The 24,596-nt window shown below is 41.0% G+C and overlaps 1 protein-coding gene across 5 annotated transcripts in view; it reads right to left on the bottom strand.

Moving 5' to 3' along the window:
* The window catches only part of ARHGEF11 (Rho guanine nucleotide exchange factor 11), a 218,593-nt gene extending 194,368 nt beyond the window's left edge, over positions 1-24,225 (bottom strand). For 4 of the 5 annotated variants that reach the window (XM_029580826.1, XM_029580827.1, XM_029580825.1 and 1 more), the window contains exon 1: positions 22,882-24,225. In XM_029580826.1, the coding sequence (XP_029436686.1) occupies positions 22,882-22,916 (35 nt within the window). In that variant the 5' untranslated portion in view covers positions 22,917-24,225. The remainder of the gene's footprint in view (positions 1-22,881) is intronic. The other variant, XM_029580824.1, reaches the window with a different exon arrangement.
* Between the last annotated feature and the right edge of the window lie 371 nt (positions 24,226-24,596).

Below are 24,596 nucleotides of genomic sequence, written 5' to 3' on the forward strand. Positions count from 1 at the left end.
GTCAGCAGTGATAATTCCATCACAGAAACAGGCATTTCGACTACAAAAATAGAACAAGCGTCAGAGTGATCTTTCACTGCCCTGCCAGAACACACAATTGTATTAACTGCCACCCGTGATCTGGATAAGTGCAGCTCCATTCCAATCCCTCAGACCTTATATCATCACAGGGCCTTCTAGGTACCATCACAGCACCCAAGCATATCAGACTGAAAAAATACATTGCAAAGAAAAAAAGAGAAAGAAAAAAAGTAAAGGTTAAAAGGATGACACTAGAAATACTGAGCCTTCAGAGAATTTAACACACTGAGTTTGTTGGAGATGAATGTATCCATGACCCATGCAACTCTATTGGGCAGACAGAACATTAAACCCTCACAGTCTGTGCTTCCTCTCTCAGGCAGAGCCACAGCCCCAGTTTAAATTCTGTTTCTCCCCCACCCCCATGCAAATCCCAAAGTCCACTCTCACACCACATTCATGCTTTGTACCTCTTCCCCAAATGAAAATCATCTGTGGGGCACTGCCTTCTCTGGATGGGCCACAGTCGGGATAAGCGCATGGGTTGATAAATTGCAGAAGCGTTCCTTCGGATGAAAACGCTATGTATTTGAGAGGTGTCTTCCTCCTGTACAATGCTACATGCCTGCAAGAGGTTAACAACTACTTTTTTAATTAAGAAGGGATTTTCCTGCAGAGCATGTGGCCTACCTCCCCACATTTTCTCTCTGGCTTTCCCCCTGCCCCCTCAATCACCAGCAGCTCCCCAAGGCCAGCCAGGAAGGCAGCCTCCAAAAATAATATACATTTCTTAATTAAGAAGTTACTCCTACCTCCTGTGGGCATACACCATGAGACGACTTGAGTTACAAAACATGTTACCGAAGTCGAATGCCAGGGCAGCGTTGGGGAAAGACCGATGGAAACCTTAGAGCCAACCTATCTTGTACCTTCTCTGCTAGGTGTTTTACCTAAAGTATCATGAGCAGAGTAGCACAGACCCTTGTGATGCACAAGCGCTGCTTATACTGTCTCCGCTATCCAAAAAAAAGATCTGACTAAATGTCTTGTATGCACAGACAGTCAAACACTAAATTACTACTAATAAAATGCACATGAAAAAAGTTTGGATCTGGCTTGGCTCAAACACTCATAATACAACACCACGTTGCCTGCCCCCCAGCCGCCCCAAAAAAACACAACCAAAAAACAGACAGTCCCATAGGCCTCAAAAAGCAGGAAGTGTGTGTTTAGGATGGCGGGATGTCCTCTACGACCCAGGTCTTCTCTGATGTGCCGTTTCCTGCTCTTCGTTTCCCGGTCTTTGGATTCTTTGAGAGGATGAACCCTTCCTTGCAGCTGGAAACAGCCCATCCTTGGATCCACCCCATGGTCAAAAGTGCCAGCTCCAGGTCATTAGGAACACTCAACATTTTGGAAGAACCAAAAAAAAGTATCCTTAGCAGCAGCCGAAGCACTGAATGTGGGCACAGAGTCTCAGCTAATCCCACCCTGGGTCCTACCTGCATCCACAAGAGGGGACTGGGAAGGGCTGAACAATGACGATGCCTGCTCTGGAAAGAATTGCGTTATTTTTCTGATTAGAAAAAAAAAAAAAAAGTTACAAGAAAGGAAATGTAACTGTAATTTTCTTAGAATGTAAAAACCAAGCTTGTAAACCAAGTTACCCAGATTTAAAAAAACGAGTCACGCGGTGTTAAATACATATTGTACTGTGGTTTTAAATCAATCACAGCACCCACCACAAAAAAAAAAAAAATCAAAGGACTTCAAAATCCAAAATGACAGGCGGTAAATCTCACAGCTGTAAGGCTGCAAGTTTTAAATCATGTACATACTACTGTCTTCAGGGAAATTATTTTTGCGCTGACCTGACAGAGGGAGTACACCTCTTGTAAGCTAGTCAGAAACGTATTAATCAAGGCCAAAAAGAAAAGAAGAAGATTTCACTCACAAACTCTCTCGTTACTCTTTATTTCTACATATCTAAAAGAACCAACACAACCCCCACACATCTTGCTTCTGCTATGATTGACTGACTGACCGCAGTGAGGTTTCACCTCTTGAGAGGTAAATAGGAGGCAGTTATTTACCCTTTCAAATAATACTAGGCCTACAGGATGCTGCATGGAACTAGCAGGTAGCAGATTTAAAACAAACTGGAGAAAGTATTTCTTTCGATGAAAGCACAATTAAGTGGTGGACTTTGCTGCCAGAGGATGTAGTCAAGGTTAATAGTAGAGCTGACCATTATTAGCCAAGTAGAATTTGGGAATGCCACCTCCTACTGCCAGTGAGCATTAGGATCTTCTGGGTACTTCTTCCAAGTGAGTTGGATTGGTCACGGCTGGAGATGGGATGCTGGGTTCGAGGGACTGACCATTAGTCTGATCCAGGATGGTATTTTTTTTTGTTTTAATTTCTTAACCGATTTATAAATGTCCCACAACACTAAAATAGTGTCATAAGACCCTTGGTTTGGAAACCCCCTAAGTGAGGTGTTAGACAAGGCTTCCACTCATCTCTTCCTAGAGAAGTTTTACTTCTATAAAACTGTGCAAGGAGATTAAAAAAAAACAAAAAAAAACCAACCATGAAAATACTTTTGTTTAAACGGCTTATCATCATCTTCTGCCTTAAGCTCCAGTTGAAGACTATTGAAGAGGGTAAGGCCAAGTATTGAGAAATTCCAGTTAAGAGTTGTTTGTAAATTTACTTTTTTTTTTTTTTGCAGAGGAGACTACAAGCAGAAATTTGTCAGCAGATCACAGCAATCAAGAGGGATCATCATCTAACAATTTTTTCCTCAAATAAAGAGAGTTCTCACTATATAGTGTTTTCTGCACCAGCATCAGTAACTTGAACTGGAAGTCAATGAAGATGGTGCTGTATATTCTTTTCAGGATCCTCTTGGGACCCTGATATGTCCTGAAAATTTGATGTGAATGGGACACCAAAATGCAAAGTTATCAAAAGACACATTTGGCGATCTCATAAGCCTTCTATCAAGCCAAACATACAAAATGTCTAAAGATGGTGTTGAATAATCTTTCCAGACTATATTGGAAGGACATCTGAAAAAAGGACATGTGGGGGATGTCAAAAGTCAACACCATCTTTGGATAATTTTTAAGCTGATTCAAATTTTAAAAAAATAGCAAAAATCAGCAAAGAAGCCAAACAGCAAGTTTGCATACAGTAAAAGGTGTTTTCTGTAGATAGCCATGACATGTGAGTAATGTCATCCAACAGCACCGAACAGACCTCTTTCTCCAAGCTAGTAGAGCTTTTGCTCTACTGAGCATATGCAGGAATTTCCACTCTGGCATTACCTTGTGAACCCCCTCAATTGATTTGAGAGCTAAATTTAGCCAGGGAGGTGGATGGGTATTTAGCATGGCTAATTCATCCTCCTATCTACAAAACACAAGGTTTACAGTGAGCAAACTTGCTTTTCTGTCGATAAGCAGGCTGAATTAGCCATTATTATTTAGTGTTTTTCTATTCCGGCATTCAAGATAAGAATCACATCATGCTGGTTTACATTTAACAGGGGGTGTAAAATGAAAATAAAATAAAACAGTAACTGGTGAAGAGAAACTATGAAGTTACAATAAAACAAGGATGTTCAAAACTGGGTGAAGAAGGAAAGGCTAAAGGAATTTAACAGAAAGAGCACAAAACACAAGGTTTACAGTAAGCAAACTTGCTTTTCTGTCGATAAGCAGGCTGAATTAGCCATGACATGTGAGGGACCTCAAGCTGAGGGCACAGCAAAGCTATTACTGAAAAAGCAATCCAGACCCCACCATGGAGAATGGACTATTGGGTGAATAGGCTACCCAGAACTGCTTGTCAAAATTTACTGTCAACCTTTGATAAACTGTCCAGACGGTAATGGGATGTAAAAGGTGTGTACTGATGACCAAATTGCAGCTTTGCAGATGTCTTCAAGAAGTACAGCTTGCAGATGAGCCATTGATGCAGCCATGACTCTCACCTGATAGAATCCATAAGCTGGATGCTTGCTAGGGGATACCAATATGCAATACAGTCCGCTACAATGTTTATTGGGCCACTGCTATGCCTAGTCCCTTAGGATCAAAGAGACAAAGAGCTGCAAAGTCCAAATGATTTGGCAGAATCCTTCTATTGCAATAAGACAGAGCCTTCTTAGTCCAAACTGTGGAGGACTTTCTCAGAGCTGAGGTGAGAGAATGGTAATTCAGTACTCCAATGAAGAAGATGGCAATTGAGGTGGGATCTAGGTCGCCTTGGTAGGGCCTGGTGCATCTCCTCTGAGTGGCTAGAGTCTACCTTGAGAGAAGGTTATGGGCCAAGACTTCTCTGCAAGGGTTCTGATGACATAAGTGTGACCTGGAGACAGCGAGACTCCCTCTCGTGGGAGTATAGTCGAAATCCTGGAAAGGAGAAGTTGGATGGTATACTCTTTTTCCTTAGTCTCCAAAAATGTAAACAAATCCTTCACTAACTCCACTACTTGGTCAAGTGGCTGACATGCCCTTTGACCTGGCATGGATGGTGGAACATTCTTGTTTGAGACTAAGACCTAAGTATCTTCCTGGCTCTGTAAAATTTGGGATGAAAATCAGTTGAAAATTAAGGGCACTAGAGAGTCCTTGACCTAGCAATTTTCTTGGCAAGACCGTTCTGGTGACTGGTGAAGGGAGAAGTATCATGTCTCCCTTGGATCTCGTAAACCAACTTATTTATTTTTAGTTTTTATATACCGATCTTCCTACATTAGATGCAAATCAAACCGGTTTACAATGAACAAAAAACTTGCCTATAGGCATTACATGGAACCATGAACATCTATGAAACCTTAAGTAACAGAGAAAAGAATAACCAATTAAACAATTTGAAATTACATAGTAATTAAAGTACACAAAAAACAAATTGAATTACATAGTAATAAAGGATACAAGTAATAAATGTCAACAAATGATCGATCCAACTAAAGTGTGCTTGTACTTGGATCAATAAGAAAAGAGGAAAGAAGATGTGCAGAAAAAGAAGTGGTGAATAGCGAAAAGAATAAAATAAATAAATAAAATAAAAGGAAAAGTCAAAGAGTGTCTGAGGGTCACTTCAAAAGGGAACCTGAGTAAGAAAGAGCAGAAATGAGAGAGAAATTGAAAACAAACCAAATTATATTATTGAAAGAAATGAACAGGGATGTGTTGCAAAAAGATGGAGAGAAAGCTTTAAGCTAAAAAGCGGGTTCAGGAAACGCAAGCTTGAATAACCAAGTTTTTAGTTTTTTCTTAAAGGAGATTGGGCATGGGTCCTGTCGGAGGTCTAGAGGTAGATTGTTCCAATGAGTGGGACCTGCGATAGAAAAGGCCCTTTTTCTTAGAGATGTTTTAGCTTGAGGGATAAAGAGAGTGCCTAGGTATGCTCTTCTCATCGGTCTAGTGGAATAATTAGGGCGAACCTGGAAAGTGAGATCAATTGGGGCAAGGTTGTGTAGGTTTTTGTGCATGATGGTTAACACTTTGTAAAGGATTCTGTATTTGATAGGGAGCCAGTGGAGGTTGTAAAGGATGGATGTGATGTGATCCCTCTCTTTTGTATTCGTCAAAATCCTGGCGGCTGAGTTCTGTAATATCTGTAGTGGCTTTATGGTTACAGCTGGGAGTCCAAGCAATAAAGAGTTACAGTAGTCAATTTTGGTGAGTATAATTGATTGAAGAACCAAACGGAAATCATAAAAGTGTAGAAGGGGTTTAAGCTTTTTAAGAACTTGTAATTTGAAGAAGCATTCTTTTGTCGTATTGTTGACAAATCTTTTAAAGTTCAACTGGTTGTCCAAGAGGGAGCCTAGATCTCTTACATAAGAAGAATTTTTGAAATTGTTAGGTATTGTTGAAGAGAGGGTAGGAAGAGAATTGTTATCGATCTGAGGTTGATCATCTGGGTGAAAGGTTGTTTCTCTAGTAAAGAGGTTCTCATCATGAGATATGATTAAGAATTCCATCTTGTCTTTATTGATGACTAAGTTAAGCTTAAAGAGGAGAGAACTGATTTCCTGGAAGCAACTGTCCCAGAAAATGAGGGATTTTTGTAATGACTCCTTGATGGGGATGAGAATTTGGATATCATCCGCGTATACGTAGTGCTTTATTTTCAACTTGGTGAGGAGGAGGCAGAGAGGAAGTAGATAAATGTTAAAGAGGGTTGGTGAAAGGGCAGAACCTTGTGGAACACCCAAGTTGGATCTAATTGAGTGTGATTGTTTATTATTGATTTTTACTTTGAATGTGACTCATGCACAGTTGCGGCCCAATGTGTCGATGCTTCCAACTATAGGAACATCAAGGAACGCTGCATAGATAACTTATGCATTGACAGTGCAGAGGAAACCTTATACACTGATGACTCTAGCATCTATGATTTTTGATGCAGAGTGCTCCGCGGACCGGCGTCTCTTCTTTTTCAATACATATACAGCATGTATAAAAAAAAAACCAACACAAATCTGAAATCCAACAATTGTATAAGTCTGCACCCAGGGTCAATAACTGGCGAAAGCATCTTTGGCAGCAATTACAGCTATGAATTTGTTGGCGCCAGGGGCAATCCGAGAAAATACAGACTAGTTAGCCTGACTTCAGTGCCAGGAAAAATAGTGGAAAGTGTTCTAAACATCAAAATCACAGAACATATAGAAAGACATGGTTTAATGGAACAAAGTCAGCATGGCTTTACCCAGGGCAAGTCTTGCCTCACAAATCTGCTTCACTTTTTTGAAGGAGTTAATAAACATGTGGATAAAGGTGAACTGGTAGATGTAGTGTACTTGGATTTTCAGAAGGCGTTTGACAAAGTTCCTCTTGAGAGGCTTCTAGGAAAAGTAAAAAGTCATGGGATAGGTGGCGATGTCCTTTCGTGGATTGCAAACTGGCTAAAAGACAGGAAACAGAGAGTAGGATTAAATGGACAATTTTCTCAGTGGAAGGGAGTGGGCAGTGGAGTGCCTCAGGGATCTGTATTGGGACCCTTACTTTTCAATATATTGATAAATGATCTGGAAAGAAATACAACGCGTGAGATAATCAAATTTGCAGATGATACAAAATTGTTCAGAGAAGTTAAATCACAAGCAGATTGTGAAATTGCAGGAAGACCTTGTGAGACTGGAAAATTGGGCATCAAAATAGCAGATGAAGTTTAATGTGGATAAAGTGCAAGGTGATGCATATAGGGAAAAATAGCCCATGCTAAAGTTACACAATGTTAGGTTCCATATTAGGTGCTACAATCCAAGAAAGATCTAGGCGTCATAGTGGCTAACACATTGAAATCGTCTGTTCAGTGTGCTGCGGCAGTCAAAAAAGCAAACAGAATGTTGGGAATTATTAGAAAGGGAATGGTGAATAAAACGGAAAATGTCAATGCCTCTCCATGATGAGACCTCACCTTGAATACTGTGTACAATTCTGGTCGCCGCATCTCAAAAAAAGATATTATTGCGATGGAGAAGGCACAGAGAAGGGCTACCAAAATGATAAGGGGAATGGAACAGCTCCCCTATGAGGAAAGACTAAAGAGGTTAGGACTTTCCAGCTTGGAGAAGAGACGGCTAAGGGGGGATATAATAGAGGTGTTTAAAATAATGAGAGGTCTAGAACGGGTAGATGTGAATCAGTTATTTACGATTTCGGATAATAGAAAGACTAGGGGGCACTCCATGAAGTTAGCATGTGGCACATTTAAAACTAATCGGAGAAAGTTCCTTTTCACTCAACGCACAATTAAACTCTGGAATTTGTTGCCAGAGGATGTGGTTAGTGCAGCTGTGTTTAAAAAAGGATTGGATAAGTTCTAGGAGGAGAAGTCCATTACCTGCTATTAATTGACTTAGAAAATAGCCACTGCTATTACTAGCAACGGTAACATGGAATAGACAGTTTTTGGGTACTTGCCAGGTTCTTATGGCCTGGATTGGCAACTGTTGGAAACAGGATGCTGGGCTTGATGGACCCTTGGTCTGACCCAGTATGGCATGTTCTTATGTGTTAGGTCTCCTTTGCACATCTAGATTTGTAAATGTTAGACCATCCTTTACAAAACTGTTCAAACAGAGAAATATAATTGAAGAAAAAGGCTATACGGCTAATTTAGTCCTCCCATCAATACAACTGCTCACTTCTACTATTCCTACCACTCCTTTAGAGATCCCTGGTGTCTGTCCCATGCTTTCTTGAATACAGATTCTGTCCTTGTCTACTGACAGGCTGTTCCATGCATCTAATACTCTTTCAGTAAAGGAATAGTTCCCTAGATTATTCCTCTTGCACCCTCATCCCATGACCCCTCGATCCAGAGTCATCTTTTTGTTGAAAGATATAGTATGCATTGATACTTTGGAGGTATTTAAATGTCTATCATATCACCCAATCTCACCTTTCCTCTAGAGTATTTATTTTATTTATTAGGTTTATATACTGTTATTGTTAGCCAATCACAACGGTTTACAATAAAATTGGTAATAAAACAAATTAAAATAAAACAAATAATAAAAATAGCTTACAATGCAAAAGGAAAAGAATTACATAACAAAATAAAAGGAGTAAGAAGAAAACAAACAGGCCTCTAACAGTTGCATGTCTCGAAATGTATTAAAATTTCCTTCGGAAAATGCGACAAACCGATTATGTTACCATCTTGTTCGCCTGTTTAAATAACCAAGCATTCCTGTTTAGATCTTTGAGTCTGTCTCCATGTGCTTTACAACAAAGATCACAGATCATTTTAGTAACCACCCTCTGGCCTGACTCTATTCTGTTTATATTCTTTGAAGGTGCAATCTCCGGAACTATACACAGGATTCCAAATTAGGTCTCACCAGGGATATCACCTCCATTTTTTCTGTTGACCATTCTTCTCCCTATTGACCAAGCATCTTTCGGGCATCTTGCTGTCACTTTATTCATCTGTCTGGCCACCTTGAGATCAACAGATATGATCACCCCCAAATCCTGCTCTTATTTTGTGCATAGAAGAATTTCACCACCTATAGCATAGCTTTCCAAATTTGCCCTGGGGACACCACAGACAGGTTTTCAGGATATCCACAATAAATATGAACGAGAAAATTTGCATACTCTGGAGACCCAGTATATGCAAGTTTATCTCCTGCATATTAATTGTGTATATCCTGTAAACCCAACTGGCTGTAGGGTCCCAGAAAAGGTTTGGGAAGCCCTGCCCTATACTGTACCGTTCCCTTGAGTTTTTGCAGCCCAAATGCACAACTGCTTTTAGCATTACCTGCCAGACTCTATACCATTCTTCAAGCTTCGCTAGATCCCTCCTCATGTTTTCCATGCCTTTGCACATTTTGGTATCATTGTCAAAAGACAAAAAAGCTTTTCCCTGATAGGCCTTCCACAATATCACTTATGTAAATGGTGGATAAGAACCGGTTCAAGTTCTGTTAGGTTCCTTGGGGAACATTGATTGGCAGCAATCTCCAAGTAATGCCACAGATTTTTGATTGAATTGAGGTCAGGGTTCTGACTGGATCACTTCAGGACATTTACCTTTTTGTTTCCTAGACACTCTAGTGTAGTTTTGTGCTGTGTGCGTCAGATCGTTGACATACTGAAAGGTGAATGTCCATCCCAGTTTCAGCTTTCTTGCAAAGGGTAGCAGGTTTTCTTCAAATACTTTTCTGTACTTTTCTCTATTCATGTCCCTTCTATCCCTTTGGATGAGAAACATCCCCATAAACATGATGCTGCCACCACCATGCTTCACAATATGGCATTCTCTGGGTGATGTGCTGTGCTAAGTTTGTGCCAAGATGTAACCCTTTGTACTCAGGTAAAAAAAGATTATATTTTAATTTCATCAGACCACAAAACATTTTGCTATACTATCCCCCTAAGAGTTCCAGGTAGGCTTTCTTGAATAGTGGCTTTCTTCTGCCATAGGCCAGATTTGTGAAGTGCTTGGGAAATTGTTGTCACATGCACAATCTGACTAGTCTTGGCCATGTAAGCATGCAGCTCTTTCAAAGTCAACACTGGCCTCTTGGTTGTCTCCCTGATCAGTCACCTTCTTGTTTGGAGAGAGGGCCTGATCTAGGCAGGATCTTAGTGGTGCCATACACCTTTCACTTCTTAATAATCATCTTGAGGGATATTTAAGAACTTTCCTTTATTCCCATCTCCAGATCCATGCCTTTCCATAATTTTGTGACAGAGTTCTTTGGACAGCTCCTTGGTGCCCATAGTTGGACCTTTAATTTAAAATGCACTGTCTGGTCACTGGGGCAGATGGCAGCCTAAATCGGAGTTCCTCCACCAAGAGAGTGAATCAAACATCTATCTTGGGCATCTAAGAGCGATTCACGGCTCAGAATATTGGGGTCGCTCCCTAAAGGTGGGCGATATCAGTCAAGAAGAAAACTGTTGATTTTTGTTAGTTCTCTTATGCTGAACTTGACGAAGATCAGGAGGCTGAGTCTGAGATGATGGTGATGGTGGCAGTGCCAAACCAGAAGAAGGTCCCGATGGCGCAGCATTTCTCTCAGAGAATGAAGGACCTACATGCGCGAAATTCCGCAACTGGTTGTGCGTCTTAAGGCAAGACATCAAAAATTATAAAAGAGAAATGATGGATTTAATGGCGGACAAAAAAGAGGAAATGTCTAAACTGGGCTGTCGCTTGGAGGAAACGGATAATAAAACAGAGGCACAAGCTGAAGGGTTACATCACTTACAGGGACAACATAATTCCTTACAATCAGAGTGTGAATTATTATCGGATAAGTTAGAAGAACTCGAAAACAGATCGTGGCAGTGCAACTTACGTTTTAGGGGAGTACCGGAGACCCCTGAATTCATGGACTGTGAGACTGTGGTCATTAAGATCTGCAGAGGCTTACTGCAATCCCCGGAACAAGATTGTCAGGACCGTTCCAATCCATTAAGTTGAATAGAGCTCATCATGCCCTTGGGCAGAAAATAGCTAACAGGCCCAAGTATATAATATCCTGTTTCCACAGTTATGCAACAGAAGATACAATTTACAACATTGCTAGGAAACAACTGACCTGGAAGTGGAAAGGTCAGGTCATAGCAATTTTTGCTGACATATCTCAAATCACACTTCACAAGCACCAGGATTTGAGAGATATCACTGGATTTCTGCAAAAGGAAAATATACTGTACTGATAGCTGTATCCTTTTGGCTTGTGGTTCATCATTAATGGAGCATCGTCCAGGGTGAAGACTGTAGATGAAGCGGTAGCAACTTTAAAGGAAGCAGAGTTTGCAGACATTGAAAGGAGACAAAGGCCGACCACCATTACTTTGCAGAAAGAGGAATGTCCACAGTAGCAGCGCATCGGGAAGGGAGGCAGGCATCTCCGAAGGAATTTGGGGGGGGGGGGGGGGGGGGGGGGGAATCAGTCTCTTCTAAAGATGCCACTTGAGCAAAAGTGACTACTTAACCAATGGGATATCCTATGTTGAGTCGGATGTTCTATTTCTATTTTTGAATATCGATTGTTTTCAACTTAGCCCATTTCCTATCTAAGGATTATGAGGGGACATTGAACTTTGCATTGGTTAGGCTTCTTGTCATACAATTCTACAGAATGATGCCCAAGAACTGGAGTTATCATGAGCCTTAATTTTTGCTCATATTTTCTTTATTTTATTACTCAAATGCTGAGAGTGTTTTCAATATTTTATTTGTCCACTTGGTTTGGAGACCATCTGCCTTAATGGCTTTTCCTCCGGAGGTCGCCGTGGATCTGCTAGGGAGAGACTGCATATCATTGCGGGGATATTATCCAAAGAGAATTAGGGCATTGGATGTGTGTATATATAAGTGGAGGGGGGTGACATAGTGGTAGAGGTGAGATGGGCTCTTTGTATGAATATTGGGGATTGGGAGCAAGCAAAGAAGTGCTGTATGATACTGTTTTTCCATAATGATCATTTTAAGCTTTTGTCTATGAAAGTAAAGGGCCTGAATTCTCAGCAGAAAAGCAATTACTATAGAAAGATATGGGTAGAATTGCAGGCTGCAATTGTGGTGCTGCAGGAAACCCATTTGAAGAGTAGATGTGTGTAATGAGACCAGACTACCCTTCTATGTATTGGGCCGCAAGTACTAAATATGCAAAATATGCTAGTGTAGGGATTCTAATTAAGAAAGATTTTATTTTTGAATACAAAACCTGTGGATAGATCTCATTTTAGTAATATCCATGGGGGGAGAAACATATACACTAGTTAATGTTTACACTCCAAACAAAAATCAAGGGGAGGTTTTTTTTTGTTGTCTTGGGGGAGATCTTAGCAGAGAAGGCAGTAGGCCATTTGATTATAGGGGGGAGATTTTAATGTTACTCAGAATTCTGCTTTAGATTGGTCAGATCATGCTCCCATATGGTTAACATTAGCATTTCAGAATTATGATAAAGGACAACATTATTGGAGGTTGAATGATTCTTTATTGGAGGATGTGGAATTTGCAACACAATTACATGCTGAAATTTAAAAGTATCTAGATCTGAATGAAATCACAGTTATGTCTCCAGTAGTGGACTGGGATTACTTGAAGGCAGTGGTTCGAGGGAAGTTGATTTCCAGAGCTTTTTATAAAAAGAAAAAATAGGGAGACATTTTACGTCAGATCTTGCGTTTAGAACAAACCAATAAGAGAACATTATCCCAGTCAGTTGCGCCAGCTGGAAGAATATAGAGATTCCGCTAGAGCTGGATGCTGCCACTATTGCATATAATTAAGAACTTGTGCAACAAACTTTCTTTGTGGGTGGAAATAAAGCAGGGAGGTTGTTAACTAATAAATTAAAAAAAAAATCTGTCCAAAATAATGTGGTTAAAATCAAAGACAAAATGGGGGACATGTTGACTGCGGTTCCTCCAGTTCTACTCAGAATTGTATAGTCCTGAAAGGATTACAGATGTAAAGGAGATATAACTTAGATAAAAAATAGACTTGATAAAGAGATAACAATTGGAAATGTTAATGACTATTAAAAAATTAAAACCCAGCAAATCTCCAGGTCTAGAAGGGTTCACGGCTCGATTTTACCAGAAATTTTCAAAATCTTTGAGCACCCCATTGGCAAAGATGTTTGATTTTCTTAGGGGTGAAGGTATCCTATTGCAAAAATTCTAACTTAGCAGGTATAACTATACCGGTCAAACCGGGACATGAACCCACAGTCTGTGGGTGATACCGCCCTATTTCACTTATTAATTTAGATTTCAAAATTCTGACAAAGATTTTGGCAGATAGGCTGAATAGTTTTATATCTTCTATAATACACTCAGATTAGGTAAGTTTCATTCCGGGCCGAATGGCTTCTGATAATGTTCGCAAGACTGTGGACATTACGTGGTGGGTGAGAAAGAAGGAGGAGATCCCATCTTTGATTCTTACAGTAGATGCTGAAAAGGCGTTCAATATGGGACATTGGCCATTCTTGTTCAAAACCTTGGAGAAGAAGCAGTTTGGGAACTTCTTTATTCAATGGATTCGCAATCTGTATGACCTGCCCAAAGACTGTATCAAAGTTAATAGGAGCTATTCTGATATCTTTTCTGTTGGTCAAGGCACAAGACAAGGTTGTCCTCCATCCCCCTACTTTTCACTATATTCTTGGAACCGTTTGCAACTAAAATTCGAGCAAATTCTAAAATTACAGGAAGCATAGGGTAGTATGCCTTCAAATTATCCTTGTTCGTACTTGTCTAAGTCATTAACGAAGACAGTGGCAGAAATGGAGAAATTTAGTCTAGTCTCTGGGTTTAAGATTAATTGGGATAAATCTGAGATACTAAATGTGACTGTTCCTTGTTTGCAGGAGAGATTGTTGAATGCTAAAATGTCACTTTAAGTGGGCTAGTCAAAAAATAAAATATCTAGGCATCTATCTAGGTCATAGAGTAATGGATTGTTTTGGTTGAACTGTCCTTCCTTACTTGCTTGTATTTATAAGGATCTGGAAGAACGGGATAGATGTATTTTATGGCTAGGGAGAATAGCTACGGAAGTGAATATCCTTCCCAGACTTAGTTATTGGTTTCAAACTTTGCCTATGGGGTACCCGATGCCATGATGAAACAATGGCAGAGATGGATTATGCAATAAAGATGGCAGAGAAACACCACCCCCCCCCACAAGAGTGGCATGGAGGGTTATTTTCCAATCCAAATCTACAGAGTGGCCTGGGGGTTCCCAATATGGTATGGTTCTATGCTGCTTCACGCCTTAGGGTGATTGTGGATTGGCATAAAAAACCAGGTGCAAAAACAGTGGGTGATTATGGAGCAGGCACATATACGTCACATGCCAATAGCAGCTTTGATCTGGCAGACTAAGAAATCTTGGAGAGCTTTGGATATTATGCCCCCTTCCCTGTTCCATTCATAAAACCTGGGCAAAACGGAGAACTAAATTAGTTAGGGTTAGGTGATTATTTTTGTAGCCCTTCTTTGTATAATTATGTCCTTTTTGCTCCAGGGCTGCCACTACAAGCTTTTGCAAAGTGGAAATCTCAAGATATTACACGCTGAGAACATATATGGGGTATTGGTGGACTTTTGGGCTTTACAGAGTTGCTACAAAAATATAGTTTACCTAATGGTGAGGTTTTTTCACATTTGCAATATAGGTATTTTGTGAAGGTGTCTACGTTGGGGGAACATTTGTCTAAGGGGGTCTCTTTTTTTGAAAATTTGTGTAGGAGTGTAGATAAGATTAAGGGGGTTCTGTCTAAGATATATTTAATCCTGAATCAAGAATTGTAAGTCCAACCCACGCCACTCTGAGCGTGGGAGAGTGATTTAGGTGAAGTGTATCTGAAGAAGAATGGAATGTGATATTTTTAGCTACCGGTTAATGTTCCATTTCAGCTAACATTGTGGAAAATGGGTATACGGTTTTAATGCGATGGTATCTTAATCCTGAAAGGCGTCATAGAATTTCACTGACCATTTTGGATAATTGTTGGAAGGGTTGCTTGGGATTGGGCTCATTTTGTCATTTATGGTGGGATTGTACATTTGTTCAGAATTACTGGAAGGAAATAGCTATTCTAATACAGGATATAGTAAACTCCCATCACCTTGACTCCTAAGCAGGCTTTATTAAATGTCCCAATTACACAAGGAGACAACTATTTGCAACTACTAGTAAAACAAATTATTGTGGCGGCTCGATGTGAAATAGCAATGTTATGGCAGGATTCGAGGGTGCCTAAGATTTCAGATACAGTAGCCAGGTTGGACCGTATATTCCAGCTTAGTAGAATTACGGCACATAAAAAAAAAGGAATATGTGTAAATTTGAGAACATTTGGTCCTATTATATTCTTTGGAAATAGGTTACCGCTCCAACATAATATTGTTGTTCCAGCTGGCTTTTGGATATTTATATTAGCTTATTTTATCTTTACCAAAACATCATCACTACAAATTCTTAGTTCCCCTTCTTGAGTCGTGTAAAGGTTCGGGTGGCTGAGGGTCCATATATTCACGTAAAATAAGGGGCCCTTCAGAGAAAGTGCTTTTTGATGCTTAGGTGGTATGTATTCAACGGATATAGGAATCACACTGCATAATTTATGCACTATCGGTTTGTTTTGATTGTATGATCATCTCTAACGATCCTATGATCGTTATTGCTGTTATTATGCACGTGGCAATTTACACTGTATGTTTGACTTTTTCTGAATGGTTTTCAATAAAAAGTGAATTATAAAAAAAGAAATGCACTATCTAGGGGAGAGAACCAATAAGAACTGCTGCATGTGAATCAGTACAGTTTAACACATGTGGAGCCCAATTCACTTCTGAAGCTTTAGCAGGCCCACACAATAAAGTGTGAGGGAAAACGAGCGCCTGCTTTCCTAACAAGCACCCAGCCACCTCTCCTGGTCACGCGATACTGTATTTAAATGGGGGAGGGGGCGCGCTAAAAAGGAGGTGCTAGGGACAATAGCGCGCCCCTAGCACCTCCTTAGCAGCGAAAGTCCAGGAGAGGTGGCTGTCATCGGGTCTAGAAATTGGACACTCAATTTTACGAGCATCCTTTTTCCTAACCTGTGCACAGCCACGGGTTAGGAAAATGGAAGTTCTTAAAATTGAGCATCCATTTGCCTAACTTGACCCACCAGCACTTTTTTTTTTACTTTTTGGTTCCACAGACTTAATATCGCCATGATATTAAGTCGGAGGATGTACAGAAAAGCAATATTTTCTGCTTTTTCTGTACACTTTTCCGGGTTGTTCTGGGTTGTTCAGAAATTCTAAATTTCTGAGTGTAAAATGTGTTGATCGGGCGCACTTTTTTTCTGTATCCCAGGCAAATAACTAATAGCCTCATCAACATGCATTTGCATGTGATGAGTGCTATTAGTTTCGGGGGAGTTTGGATGCGCTAAACCCCTTATTGTATAAGGAGTAATGGACGTGCGTCCAATATGCGTGTCCGACAGCGAGTAAGACACTGCGCTCAGCTGAGGCACTTCACTGTATCTGCCTGTAGGTATTTAGCATTGTTATAGACACTTATCCAACAAAGCTATTCCACGTTTTTATTTCCACTTCACATTCCGGAGTTCCTTAGAAAATGTCTCACTGGTAGTTGTGGGGTAGAAAGTGTGGATACATGGTACAAACAGTGATTTAATGCATCTTACTTGCAGGCTATATGGCAACAAAAGTTGAACATTTTGGAAAGAGGAATAGAGACTTTCTATAACCACTTTATATTGAACAGAACTAAACCTTTTCCATTGGAAAGAAAATAGAACTAGGGGTCACAAAATGAAACTCCAGGGGGGACGACTCAGAACCAACGTCAGGAAATATTTCTTCATGGAGAGGTGGGTGGGTGCCTGGAATGCCCTTCCAGAGGAGGTGGTGTAGACGAAAATAGTCAAAAGAATTCAAAGGGGCCTGGGATAAACATTGTGGATCTCTAAATGCTAGAGGATGGAAATGAGATAAGCATGCAGGGGGGTAACTTGCTGGCATGACCCTTAGCAGAAGGCATGGAGATTACTGCCCTTAACCAATATGCTTTGATGCTTTTAATGCAACTAGGAGATTTCCCCCTGCCGTTTAAGCGGGAAGCAAAGAGGAACTGAATTCAGACAACCAACAAGGGCCCCAACTTTGATGGGCTGGGATACTGATACGCAGACATAAGGAAAAAGCTCAGGACTGCTTCTACGGCCAGGTCCTAAAGGAAACAAAGAAAGCTTGCATGGGGGTGACTTGCTGGTGTGGCGGTTACTACCCTTAATCAATAAGCCTTGATTCTTTTGATACAACTCCAACATTACTCACTGCTTCAACAACAGCGGCAAAAAGGGGAATTGGATTCAGACAGCAATAGAGGGCCCCAACTTTTACAGTCTGGGGAACTGATAAGCATGGGGGTAACCTGCACAGAGCAGCAGTTACTACCCTTAACAGAAAACATGGGATTATTACACTTAACCAATAAGCTTTGATGGAATTGCATCATTGCTCTCTGCTTCAACGGAGGGGGGTGGAGGGAAAGAGGATTTTGAATTCAGAGACAACCAACACGAGCCATGACATTTTTACAGTCTGGGGTACTGATGCACAGATATTAAGGAAAAACACAGAACTGCTTCTAAGGCCAAGTCCATAAGCAATGCCTGTCAAGCAGCACTGACTGATACATGGGGGGTAACCTGCACGGCATGGCAGATCCTACCACGGGAAGCTTGCTGGGCAGACTGGATGGACTATCGGTCCTTTTCTGCCATCATTTGTATGTTTCTATGTAAGAATCCCTGCAATCCCATAAATCAGGATATCTGGATTAACAAGGCCTAGCTATATTCATACTGTAGTGGCAGCCAATGAGATTTAAACAGGATCCTTTTTATAGTAAAGCTTTGTTTAAGTAAACTGCGATCATGCAAAGTCAATTTCAACCCCTGGTTTTTTTTTTTTACAGGAGAAAGTTCCATGCACAACTAATGCAGCCTATTTCTCAAAATGTATGCACTTCAATATATGGACGGTCCTCTCGGTCCCCCTGATGCCCCGAAAATTTGGTGTAAGTTATTAGGGGAGGGACACACGCATACAGAGATCTCATAAACCACCTTCTCATTGGAAAGTAGCCTCCAAGAGGAGAAAAACAGAAAGGGGAAATTCATTCCACAATTCTATGGCTTGCTGAAGGCCACAGGTTGTCAGAGCTCCAAGACTCATTCCTATAAGAGTTTCATACACCTATCACTTTTAAATTAAAAAAAAAAAAAAAAAACACAAACATGCTCAAAGTACCCTAATAATTATTTTTGTAGTACCACTACACACATGCAGCAATGTACAGATACAAATAACAGACAATCCCTGCTCCATGGAGCTTACAAGACACACAGACATGACAAATAAGAAGTTTCAGAAATGTATTTATTTATTTAGTTTTACGAAGGCTTTGAACGTGGAGAGTCAGGGTTTAAGATTTTAAAAACACAGCCTCAAAGGTTGGGTTTCTAGGAAGAGCTTCAACATGGCCAGAGAGGGGCTAAGACGCACCAGCTCAGGAAGGCTCTTCCAGCAAGGTGGAAAGTGCGGTCGGAATTTGGAGATGGAGACGGGCAAAGACGGGAGCAGCTTGTCTGATGAACGAGGTTCCCAACAAGGAGCATGTGGCAAATAAGAGAAGGAAGGAAATAAGGAGCTGAAGAGTGGAGAGGGAGCTAGTGCAACAACCTGAGAAGAGAGTCAGTCATGACAACACTGGCGGAAGACACATCATGCAGCTGAATTCTGAAGAGACTGTAGCAGAGAGGAATGGATCAGTGGAAGACTTGTGAGGAGCAGGCTGCAGTAGGTGAGGAGAGTGTCAATAAAGATTTTGGTAGTGGGTTCAGAAAGGAAAGGATGGTTTTTGGTGATGTTATAGAGAAATGAATGATTATATTTCCGTGCTTCAGGACTGATCAACAGTGCAAGTTCTTACAAGTTAAATGGTATTTACCCATTTTTTTTCTTTTTATTTAACAGTGTGGGTTTGCATGCACATATTTTTTTCAGTTTTAATAGAGAAGGAAATTACATATTGCAGCAGTGTTTTGGATGTTTTATATTATGTTTTGTAGTTTATGTGATTTAATTATGTTTTATCTGTTTCATGGATTTTTGTATTATGATGATGTACTTTTTTTGTAAGCCACTTAGGATTGCAGATTGGCTGAATATAAATTTAATAAATAATAGATCTATGCAAAGAAGGCAAGGGGCATCTAAGATGATCCCAAGGTTGTAGGCAGAGGGGATAATTTATCCATGGAGAAAGAAGGAAAAAAAGAACATAACTCAAGAAAGAACAACTTCTTAAGGTTATGGTAGGATATGCAGGGGAGATATGATACAGACCTTCAGATACCTGAAAAGCTTTAATGATGCACAATAAACGACAAACCTTTTCCGTTGGAAAGAAATCAGAAGAACTAGGGGTATGAAATGAAACTCCAGGGAGGACGACTCAGAACCAATGTCAGGAAATATATTTCTTCACAGAGAGGGTGGTGAATGCCTGGAATGCCCTTCTGGAGGTGGTGGTGAAGACAAAAACGATGAAGGATTTCAAAGGGGCATGGGATAAACACTGTGGATCCCTAAAGACCAGAGGATGGGAATGAAGAAAAGTGTGCATGGGGGTAGCTTGCTGATGTGGCGATTACTACCCTTAACCAATAAGCCTTCATACTGTTGATGCAACTCCGTCGTTGCTCTCTGCTTCAATGGCAGGGAAAGAAAAGAGGAAAAGGGGAATTAGATTCAGACAGCAACCATCAAGGACAATGAATTGCACAGTCTGGGAAAACAAATAAGCATGGGAGTAACTTGCTGATATGGCGGTTACCACCCTTAACCAAAAAGCTTTTATGCTGTTAATGCAACTCCAACATTGCTCTCTGCTTCAACAGCAAGAGGTAACCGGGAATTGAACGCAAACAGCAACCAACAAGGGCCCTGACACTGTCAGTCTGGGAAACTGATAATTATAAGGGTGACTTGTATAGCCAGGAGTTACAACCATAAGCTTGCTGGGCAGACTGGATGGACCAACTGGTCCTTTTCTGCCGTCATTTCAAAGTTTCTATATTTCTCCATCTGTAAACCTCTCAAGGACATCTACCCACATTAGTAACATTATGGGGAAAAAAACAAGAAAAACTGAAAGAGGTAAGGATGACCACATGAAATCAACATGTGCTTACCCACATGAAGGTTACCAAGAGAAAAGTTAATTCAGGCAACCTTGACATCCAGAAGGCCCAAGGAAATGGGAGTTAAATCATGTACTACATTTTGATTGAGGTGGGTGGAGGGTGGGGTGACAAGTCAAAAAAAAAAAATCACACACACTCAAATACTGTGAAACAAATAACTACATAAAAACATGCAAGACGTTTTCCATCATATAGAGAAACACAAGTATTCAAACGTATAAAGGGATTCCTTTCTGCACAAGGAAATGCATCACGTGAAAAACAATTTTCAGCGTACAAAGCTGTAATTATAGGTCCCACTTTAGTTTTTATGCATCACCACACTGTGCAAAGAGCTCAAATGATATTCTGAATAAATCATTCATAAAATAGATCCTTAATTCTGCTTTCTTGATCTCTTGCTCCTCAACTTTCTATATGCTGCTTCTTCCTCTCGCTTCTCAATTCTGTATCGTCTTTCCCCCGTTTCTGCATCTTTCTCTCTCAATTCCTTATCGCTCTGTCTAGGCTTCTGTAATACACCTGTCTGCAACCTCTGTCTTTCCCCATCATCATCTCTCCACCTTGTCTTCTCCCTGCAGATCTTGTCCCTCCCCCTCACCAGCCCCAGTGAGTGCTCAGGATGCTGCCAGCAGAGATCAGCAAAACTGGTTAGCCAGCAGCCCCGTAGGGACGGTGCCAGTCCTGAAACTCGCAGGGCAAAGGAGAGCGAGTCATGCGAGTTGGCAGTGACGTTCAGTCAAGTCTTACCATGGCTACTAGAACCCTTACAGGAGACCGGTTCTAGGAATTCTAGGATCCTGTGGTTTGAAATGACCCTCAGTTTAGACAAACTTCATGCCGGTCAGTGGAAGAAAAGTGCTGGCAAACCCTTTACCTCAGAAGAGGCATCACTGACATGCTACAAACATGCTGGGCTCCCGTTTGAAAAGAAATTGCTTCACAATTAAACTTTGCCTCACACCTGTAGCCCCAATAGATTTTAGTGCATATTTTGTACACTTTGATGCTTATTCTGCAGGCCGGTATATGCAAGAACTTAAACCCACTGTGCCCAATACAGAGGGAATAAAGCAAGTGCTTTAGAAATGATACTCCTTGGCATTGTTTCCCTTTTACAAAGTAATATCCAGTGCATGTATTAGTGAATAAAGAGACACATAGCTGCATAGATACAAGAGTGCAATGACTAAAGCTAATCACATGGCAACATTACGTGAAGGAGTTCCCTGCCCCAACGAGCTTATGATCTACATGGGGACAACAAGAGGAGGGGGGGCAATCACAGCTGTAGCCACTCACCCATTGGACTGTGTCTCTGAAGGGGTGCATCTTCTCTTGGGACCCCTACATTCAAGTTACTTGTGTATTAAGCTTCATGGCAGTGCTATAAAAGTGCTATAATACCACTTTAGTGCTCTCAGATACTGTTTGGGTGCAGGGATATCACACGCTAAGAAGCAACATGAAGGTCCAGGGCTGAACACCAACAGTAGGGCACGTACCACTATGGTTAACATTTTGGCAGCTTACACCTACCCCGCCTTAGCAACAAGAGAATATGACAGCAGATAAGGAACCCAAGGCCCATAATGTCTGCCCAGTTTCAGTCCTGCTATCCCTGGCTCTCTTGAATTTGTCACTGTTTTTCTCCAACATCACAGTCAGGCATCAGATATTCTAGTGCACGCCAAGAGCCCTCTAGGACTGGTCTCCATACTGATTTGTGGCCTCAACCCAAAAAAATTCTCATCTCACCAGTCCCTAACCTCAAGATAGCACCCACTATCTAGCAAATCTTTCTTATAAGAAAAAGCAGCCACTCCATCACTGCCAGAGTAGGATGCGATGAAGCCATGTTCTTCAGCCATTAGCCAAGCTGCCCACGTGCCAAGCATTTGGCCCTGGGATTAACAATTTCGTTACCTTGTCAACACAAGAGCAAACTTTAAAGCCAATTTCCCTCAGAGAGGACCCTCCAATAATCACAACACCGTCACAGTGATAAATCGGTCCCGTTCTGACAAAGTGACCGGGCACCACCAGTTTATGACCCATGAGGGCTGCCCAGGTGCGAGATAAAAAATAAACCACCACCACCACCACCATGACCTCGGTGCAGAAGAATGGACGGACACCATATAGCCCAGCACTTTTATATGCAAGACATATAAAGGCAGTGCAGTTGGAGACTCCCAGACCTGCAGCCAACCTGCATTCAGAGCTCCTGGCTGAGAGATCATATTCAAGAGCCAGGTTTAGCAAAAAAAAAAAAAGTAGTGACACCTGTGTACTGTCATTTCCCCCACATGCACCTCAAAAATACAGGGATATCTGTATTGATATGATAATTTTTACAGTGGATCAATACTTTGATAAAATGTGCCTATATTTATTTAGCAATCTTTAGCCAGAAGGTTACTCCAATAAAATCAGTAAAGTGAAAAGTGAATTCAAAACATTATATGTTGTTATACACACACACGCACATATAAGCATGTCTTTATAGCAAATATTGCATTCTGTATATTTAATACAATGAATAAGTGTTAACTTACCTATCTATTACAGTCTGAGGTGGTCTCACACTCATGGTTCCTGCAGCCTGTTCACTGACACCGAATCCAGGTTTCCTGTTTTATGATTATTAATTTTTAAAGTGTTTTGAAAAACAAATTAACACCTTCGGTACAAAAAAAATATATATTTTTTTTCTTAGGTCCAACGTATTACCAGAAAATGAATTATCAGGACCCAGGTAGCTGCAAATCCATTTTGCCTTGCAAGGCTGGCATAGTTCCTTCAATGTCTTTCTTCCAGTCTTCTACCCATCAAAACGCAGTAGCAAATAATATAAATACAAAAATATTTTTAATTTAAAAAAACAACAATGTTCATGTGTCTTATCCCCATTTCGGAAAGTGGTCTGAAAAAGCAGGTTGTGTTTTTTCCTTCTGAACAATCCAGTCTTAGGAGCAAAGCTTCTCTTTTTTTTTTTTTTTTTAAGTTCTGTTTTAACAGCTGTTCTAACGCTGACAAGAGGAGAGACAGGTTTAAAAAAGATCCCTGCTCTTTAATCGATTTTAAAACATCAAGGTTCGTCTCTGTAAAAATAAAATATATCTTCCAACTGGTACCCTTTCAGGCATCTGGCCCCTCCCCGGGACAATCAAATAAATAATAATTAAAAAAAAAAAAAAAAAACCACCACCCTACGGAAACCTTATCCTTGCTCCAGATTTCTTTCTGCAGGCCTTGCAGCTATTGGGAGATCTGAAAAATATTCACAGTAAAAACAATGATCATAATATATTTATATTTAAAAAAAAGCGCAGCACGTTTAAAATCCTTCGATCTCATTAAAGGAGGCAGTAAAAAAAAATAAAAATATATATATATAAATCTTTTCCCAATCTGCAATGTTGAAATCCCTGAAAAACAAAACCTAACTGTATTATTCAACTCCTAGCCAGCCCATTGCCAGATCCTTAAAAAGCGAAGCCTTTTCTTTTTTAATGTGGACATGCAAACTGCCGTCGTGCACAACACCCCCCCCTTTTTTTTTTTTTTGCAGCTCGGGTGCTGGCGGCTCCCCCTCCGGGGGGGGGGGGGGAGGCTGGTGGGGCAGGACCCTCAGCGGCCTGCTGGATCCCCAGCCTTTCCCAGGCCCGCTCCCTGGATCCTTTTCCACCTCCTCCTCCTCCTCCTTCTCCGCCCCTTCCTCCTTTTCTGCTTCCCGTTAAACAGCAGACGGAGCAGGAGGAGGGGGGGAAGCGCGCACGGTCCGAATTAAAGAAGCCCGGGATCACAGCTTCTCCTTCGCCTCCCTTCTATATATATAAAATATTATTTCTTTTTGGGTGGTGGTGGTGAGTTCTCTTCAGTATGGACACTTGCAGATACAAAAAAAAGAAAAATCTGTGCTTTTAGCCCCTCTCTCTCCCCTCACAGTCTCCTCCTCCAGGCTCCTTCCTCCACCCCCTGCATAAATACGAGAGAGGGACTAAGGCAATGGCACTCTCTCATGCAAAATAAAAAAAAAGGGGGAAGGGGGGAGAAAGGGAGGGCTTTTAATTGGAAAAGATGAGAGCAGGCTAGTAGCCTGGGGAAATTAGTTCTGTCTGTGTGGGTGTAAGGCTCTGCCTCCCTCTTTGACCCTCTCGGTCTCCTCCTCCGAGAAGAAGAAGAAAAAAGAGAAAGCAAAAGTACTCTAAACATTTAAAAAAAACAACTCCTGAATCGGAGCCAGCTTCCAGGAATCCTTCTCCCTGGC

The sequence above is a fragment of the Rhinatrema bivittatum genome, chromosome 16 (assembly GCF_901001135.1).
Source record: "Rhinatrema bivittatum chromosome 16, aRhiBiv1.1, whole genome shotgun sequence".
Taxonomy (NCBI): Eukaryota; Metazoa; Chordata; class Amphibia; order Gymnophiona; family Rhinatrematidae; genus Rhinatrema; species Rhinatrema bivittatum.